Genomic DNA, 6,732 nt, shown 5'->3' on the forward strand with positions numbered 1-6,732 from the left:
AGGTGCACATTCATATGCATATGCATATATACCTATATACCGATGCTTGCAAAAGTGAAAATTTTGATGGATTGTGTTATATTTCTCTTGATCTTTTCTGTATAACATTGGTTGTTAATCTTGATTTGGCAAATTAAAAACTTGGGATGTCACAGTGTGCGTGCGTGTTGTGAGCGTCTGCATTGTACTGTAAAAAAAAATCTAGTAGGAGCGAGCCTCCTCCTCTGTTTCCTTTAAAAAAAATTCCAAGTGACCTGTAGGGGGTAGATGCAAATTCCCGTTAGTAGCACTATTGTTTTGTTCCTCGTCGCTGGCTACTCCATGATTTGCCAAGTCCACGTGGTCAAAGATAGCGACCATTCTTGATTCTTGTGCTCGGATCGGAGTCAAACTAGAAATTAAAGGTCATCTTTCTATGCTTGTTTTTTTCTGAATCAAAATTTACTTGTGAATTGGTTCATATATTTGAAAGCGAAAAGTCATCTTTTTATTCTTTATAAAGACACTGAGCAGTGCGAGCCTTTGTTTCGTTCCGTCGCTGCCGGGTCAGTTCCTTCTTGCGAAGACGAGTAGACAACTGAGCTCAACTGAGCTTTCTTTGCTCATTCGGTTAATGACCTCAACTGAGCTCGATTACGATGGTCATGATGCTAACCACATAGTAGTAGTTTGAGTCCAACCCAGAGAGCTGGTCAGAGTTGGCTTTCAGGTTTCGTGATGGGCATCTGGAAATCTTGTTAGCAGAGAGGAGCTCGCTTGGGATCCGAGCTTCTCAGAAGGCACTTTCAGCGCGCCTATCTGTGGTAGCAAAACTATATGCTCTTATCAGATCAGGCCATCAGGGTCAGAGTTGTATTATGCAGCCATCGTCATCTCTTTAAACAAGTCCGACTCAATCAACAGTTCTATGGATAGAAGGAGAAAATCTAAACAGAGACGTTGCAGAGGGGTCACCATAACAAAATCGACTTTTTTTTTTCTCCCCATCCCTCTTTCTCTACCCCGGCCTCTCCCCCTTCTTTTGTAGATAAATTTTATCTTCCTTATTTATTACCAGTGAAGATGTACGTGCCATAGGTATATATTTAATTTTTCTTCCATTAAGTAATAATATTATTTATATTCTTTTTAAAAATAATACACATCTTTTTTTCTTCCATAAACAATAATGTCAATTATTATCCTTCGAAAATAAATAATGACACGAATTATAGGTGAATGCATGTGGAATGCCACAGGCACGTACTTAATTTTTCTTTCATTAAGCAATGATATTTTTTCTTTTCAAAAATAATACACGTCATTCTTTTCCTTCCATAAATAATGATGTCAATTATTATGCTTTCAAAATAAATAATAACTCGAATTATGGGTGAATTCATGTGGAAAGGAAAGTAAAAGTATATGCTAAAGAAAAGTAATATATGAGTATAAGAGGTGGGTATAGGAAATTACTGGTATAAAAAGTATTAAGATTTTGGTAGGAAATATTGACGAAACTAATCTCCCCTCTCTCTTTCGTCAAACCTTTTGGACTGACAAGTAGGGCATTTGTAAGGGGGTACGGTGGGCCTGATCTTGGCGAGAAAGGATTATAATTATTTTAATTTTTATAGTATAGATATAGATATAGATTTAATATGTACTCCACCCAGTAGGAGCGAGGGGCTCAGCTAATCAGCGCGCGAGCGCGGGACGGCAACCAGCGCTCGATTTCGAACAGCGGCTGATTTTCCTTTTTTTTGGAAAGTTTCTCTCTCCCTACGATTTTCTATTTTTAGAAAGTTACTTATGTTATAACATGTACGTATAACTTTTGAGTTTTTCCGGATGATATTTTTTCAACATAACTATTGCACACTTTTTATGATACTCATAACTTTTACGCATAAATTTTTCTAACCAACTTTTTTTAGGATAAACTTTTAACATGACATGTACAAAATTTTACGCATAACTTTTTCAGCCTCCTTACTAAATGATAAGATTGAACATAACTTCCATAAAAACTTCTCACACAACTTTAATGAGTAAGTTTGTCATACAATACTTTCACAAAAACTTCTCACACAACTTTGATGCATAAGTATGTTGTATTTATAAAAAATACAACTTGTCAGGATAACTTTTCAACACAATTTCTATGAAAATATATTTAGGAAGACTTCTCAAACGACTTTTTACGTACAAATTTATCATATAACTTCTAAGCACAATGCTCGATAGGATTTTTTAGTACAATTCTTCTAAAATTATTGTCAAAAGAATTTCTCTAGAGAAACACATAGTATAAAAAAGAAAAAAATCTGAAGAAAAAATGACGATAGCTGCTACCATTACCCAACACAGAGGAAATATATAGAAAAGAAAAAGAGAAAGCAAATCAATACTTGAACTGCTGTCACATGGGTGGGTACGAACAGCGCATGGCCGGCTGTAGCATCGCGCGCCACGAAGCGCTACAGCGTGCGATTGTTGTTTTGGATTCCGTAGGAGGGAGCCTCCTCTGTTTCCTTATAAAAAGATCCAAGTGACCTGTAGGGGGCTTGATGCAAATTTCCATTAGTAGCACTATTGTTCCTCGTCGCTGCTGGCTACTCCATGATATGATCTGCCAAGTTCACGTGGTCAAAGATAGCGACCATTCTTGATTCTTGTGCTCCTGGTCAGGGAGTCAAACTAGAAAAGGCCACGTCGGCCGTCGCGGCATTGGGGAGGCAGCTGCCGGGTCAGTTCCTTCTTGCGAAGACGAGTAGACAACTTTCTTCATCCAGAGGCAAGATTAAAGTTTTTCGATCCCCAGCCCCAGAGCAAGAGCCGGCTATAAGTTGCGCTCCGATCGATCCCCAGCAAAATCAAAGCTTTTCGATCGATAGGTACCCATTTGAGCTGATTGGCTGCGTGTGTATCCATCAGTTCTGCGTTCTTGTAGATTACTGTTGCATTGTTCATCAGGGATGGCCGATCCGGTAGCCAGCGTGGAGACGATCGTGAGGATCGCCCTGGCGATCAGCGAGGCCGTCGGCACGGCGCAGAGGAACATCGACCAGTGCAAGGACGTCCAGACGCAGGTGAGCATAGCCAGGGACAGCCTGATGGTCCTGCAGAGGAAGGGGTTGGCGGACAAGGGCTCCGCGGTGGGCCGTGCGCTGGGCAACCTGAAGAAGACGCTCCGGCGCGCGCTCGAGCTCGTCAGGGCCTGCCAGGAGGACCAGGGCTTCGTGCAGCGCGTCCTCAGGGCGGAGGACCTGTCCAGCCAGCTGCGCCAGGTCAAGCAGGACATCCTGCAGGAGCTGTCCATGGCGACCTTCGCTATCAATGCCCACATGGCGCCCGACACTCATCACCACCATGGCCAGCGGCAGCTTGATCAGGTCCCATTCCTTCCTTCCTTAATCACCTGCCTGCATGCACCTCTCGTATGAGTATGACAAGTAGTAGTATTGAAACTGACATGTACTAAACTATAATCCCTCCCTGGTAAAGTACGGAGTAGTATATAATTAATGTTCGTCTTGTTGCTATGTGTTGTGTTCTGCTCCTATGTGTAAACCTGTCTGGTCCATGTTCAGCATCGGAGGCATGAGACGCCAGCACACCAGAAGCATGGCGCGCATGGACATGGTCAGGGCAAGACGCCCGAACATCAACGGATCACCACGGATTCTGAACATCGTAGGACCAAGACACCTGAACATCATCAGAGGGCCAAGACACCTGAACATCGACGGACCACCATGGATTCTGAACATCATAGGACCAAGACACCTGAACATCATCGGAGGGCCAAGACACCTGAACATCGACGGACCACCACGGATTCTGAACATCATCGGAGGGCCAAGACACCTGAACATCATCGGAGGGCCAAGACACTTGAACATCGACGGACCACCACGGATTCTGAACATCGTAGGACCAAGACACCTGAACATCGGAGGGCCAAGACACCTGAACATCGACGGACCACCACGGATTCTGAACATCATAGGACCAAGACACCTGAACATCATCGGAGGGCCAAGACACCTGAACATCGACGGACCACCGCGGATTCTGAACATCATAGGACCAAGACACCTGAACATCATCGGAGGGCCAAGACACCTGAACATCATCGGAGGGCCAAGACACCTGAACATCGACGGACCACCGCGGATTCTGAACATCGTAGGACCAAGACACACACCTGAACATCATCGGAGGGCCAAAGACACCTGAACATCATCGGAGGGCCAAGACACCTGAACATCGACGGACCACCACGGATTCTGAACATCGTAGGGCCAAGACACCTGAACATTGTCGGCCCACGTGTCCTGAACGCCGGAGGTCCGACACACCTAAACATTGGAGGCACGATACCCGGGAACATTGGAGGCATGAGACACCTGCACATGAGAGGACCAAAATGGGAGTAAAGCAGAGGGCCAAGACACCTGCACATTAGGCTGGAAATGGCCAATGGGTGAACATCTAAAGCCCAAGACCCACCTGCACAAAGCAGGTGATGGATGCAAATGGTGGATGAAAATTTTAAATATCCCCTGGATGATTATATACCATATTTTCACTCAGTTTTTCTATGGATGTCACTGTATCAAGATTTGCGTTGTTTTAGTGAAATGGTGAAGAGGTGGAGAAATCTGACTGATTTTCTTGTTGCTTTTCATTCACCTTTTATTATATGTTGTATCTTTCTATTATTTATCAAAACTTATTATGTGATGTACTTGCTACGTGAAATCAGCACTGTTCTTTTCCTAAAAAAACTCATACAAGGGCTTTCGCTATATAAAACAGCAGGCATTACAACTCCAGCAACACAGGATGGCATATCGCCATTCCGAAAACATTGCGTTCAAGCGGGATTAAACATGTGTATGAATACATGCCAAACAAATAGCACAGAGAGATAGTTGCCATAAAATATGGCTTTAGCTAGTTGGTCAGAGTGCAGAGATAGACAGAGAGTGGTGAGTTGAGTGACCGAGTCCAACTTCAGTGAGCTTGTCAGAGGTCCTTTTCATGGAGCCTCATTTGAGCACAGATTACTCTGAGAGTAGGCTTTGGCAGTTAGTATAGTGAAAACACACAGTTTACACCTCCTCTGCTAATGTTTTCTGTTGTGCTTCTGCTTCTGCAGGAGTCGATACAGATTGCACACTACTATCTGAGCCTGAGATTCTTCAGATATGTTCAGTTCCTCTTTGTAGCTCCCTGCATTCCTTACGACAACTTACATTTTAGGGACAGAGAAGCAGCGCGTGTCTACAGAGAATTTATTCTTGATCGGCTACAGAAACTCCTCCAGGCTTTGCCACATTCCTCGTTTCGCCCAGTTTGTTTTACAATCCCTGATCTCTACTGCACAGCAATGCATGATTGAATTAAGGGAAAATTCGATTCATGCCACCACAACTCCGTGAAATTGGGTTTCATGTTCAAAATTATGACATTCAATGGCATGGATTTCAACATGAAATCCAATTTCAAGAAGTTGGAGTGGCATGGATCCAACTGACCCTTGAATTAAACACAGAAGCATGAACGTTCTTCTTGACAAATAAGCTCTGATTGAGAAACAGAGGAGGCTGTACTGGCGCTGACATGTGAACGAAATGTAGTTACGACAGCGTATCGTGGTGTTCGACTCTTTGAGGAAATCAACAACAGAAAATCAAAACCTCATAGACATCTTCCAAAAGGTATGGGCTCGCTTCCTCAAAAAACGCATAGGAGTCACAGACAAGCTGTGTGATCTTTGAAACTTGACTTTCCGGTACGAATACATATCGCACATCTATTGTTTTCTTTAAACACCATGAATATTGCATAACCCATCAATATATAAACATTTCTTCTTTCATGAAGGACCGAAGCCGGCGACCAGAGGGAGGTGAATGGGAGCCGATCAAAATTTCTTCGAAATTTCAAAACCGTCGGCCGATGGCCCAAAGTCACCGCAAACCCTCAAACCGAGGTCAGTGAGAATAGCTATGGACAACCTATCTCAACTCCGAAAACTTGAAACGCAACGTGGAAGCAAAAGCGTGAGAACCAACTCAAAACGAAGCAGCTCAGGCACAGACCGGTCTGACCGGTATAGAAGACCGGTCTGACCGGTATAGAAGACCGGTCTGACCGGTATAGATGCACTCACAAAGCCCTGTACACAACAAGTTTTTCAAAAAATCAAACAAGTCTCCCCCTTGTTCGATCACTTCTCTCAAAATTCTCCCCCTTGTTGGCACATGCACACATCAAGCCTAAAAAGACCTAAAGCTCCCCCTGAAGCTGAGACTCCCCCTGAACAGATGCTATGCAATGAATGCAATGCAGGAGGTGTAAGTGAAAGCATTCAGAGATACAAAGATATAAGCAACATCTAGTCACAAGCACGTGTGCATCCATAAACTAGACCTGCATCTAGTTCAACAGGGTATATCAAATCAGTCTAGAGCTAGGCAAGTTCAGTTTAGGAGAAATAAAAGCATCACCCATGATCTAGCACTAACAAGTAGGAAATGGAAAGCAGTGCTACTCAAACTCATACAGGTGAGCCAAACCAGCCAAAGATGTTGTTAACAATCATTTTTCCATCAAATTTATAGCAATCAATTCTTAATGCCAAGGGTTGAAAGCTTGTCATGTTTTATTTAGCAACGAGGCCAAGCCTATTCCAAAAGACAATCAGAAGCTTAAAGCACTCGTTTCAGTCATGCACAGCCT

At 43.4% G+C, this 6,732-nt stretch overlaps 1 protein-coding gene across 2 annotated transcripts; it reads left to right on the top strand.

The window, feature by feature from the left end:
• The first annotated feature begins 2,669 nt into the window (after nt 1–2,669).
• On the top strand, nt 2,670–4,746 carry LOC120644828 (carboxypeptidase Y-like). 2 transcript variants are annotated; one of them, XM_039921551.1, is made up of 3 exons: nt 2,670–2,876; nt 2,956–3,374; nt 3,573–4,746. In XM_039921551.1, the coding sequence occupies exons 2-3, from the start codon at nt 2,958–2,960 to the stop codon at nt 4,191–4,193; spliced, it is 1,038 nt and encodes a 345-aa protein (XP_039777485.1). In that variant the 5' UTR covers nt 2,670–2,876; nt 2,956–2,957; the 3' UTR covers nt 4,194–4,746. The 2 variants fall into 2 exon arrangements, with proteins under 2 accessions (XP_039777485.1, XP_039777484.1); XM_039921550.1 differs by having other exon boundaries at nt 2,672–3,374.
• Nucleotides 4,747–6,732: the final 1,986 nt, after the last annotated feature.

This window comes from Panicum virgatum, chromosome 8K (genome assembly GCF_016808335.1).
Source record: "Panicum virgatum strain AP13 chromosome 8K, P.virgatum_v5, whole genome shotgun sequence".
In the NCBI taxonomy this organism is placed as follows: domain Eukaryota; kingdom Viridiplantae; phylum Streptophyta; class Magnoliopsida; order Poales; family Poaceae; genus Panicum; species Panicum virgatum.

Coding starts and splice junctions, on each gene's coding strand:
- LOC120644828 (XM_039921551.1), top strand. CDS start 2,958: ATGGCCGATCCGGTAGCCAGCGTGGAGACGATCGTGAGGATCGCCCTG. Junction 3,375..3,572: donor GCCAGCGGCAGCTTGATCAG/GTCCCATTCCTT, acceptor GTCCATGTTCAG/CATCGGAGGCATGAGACGCC.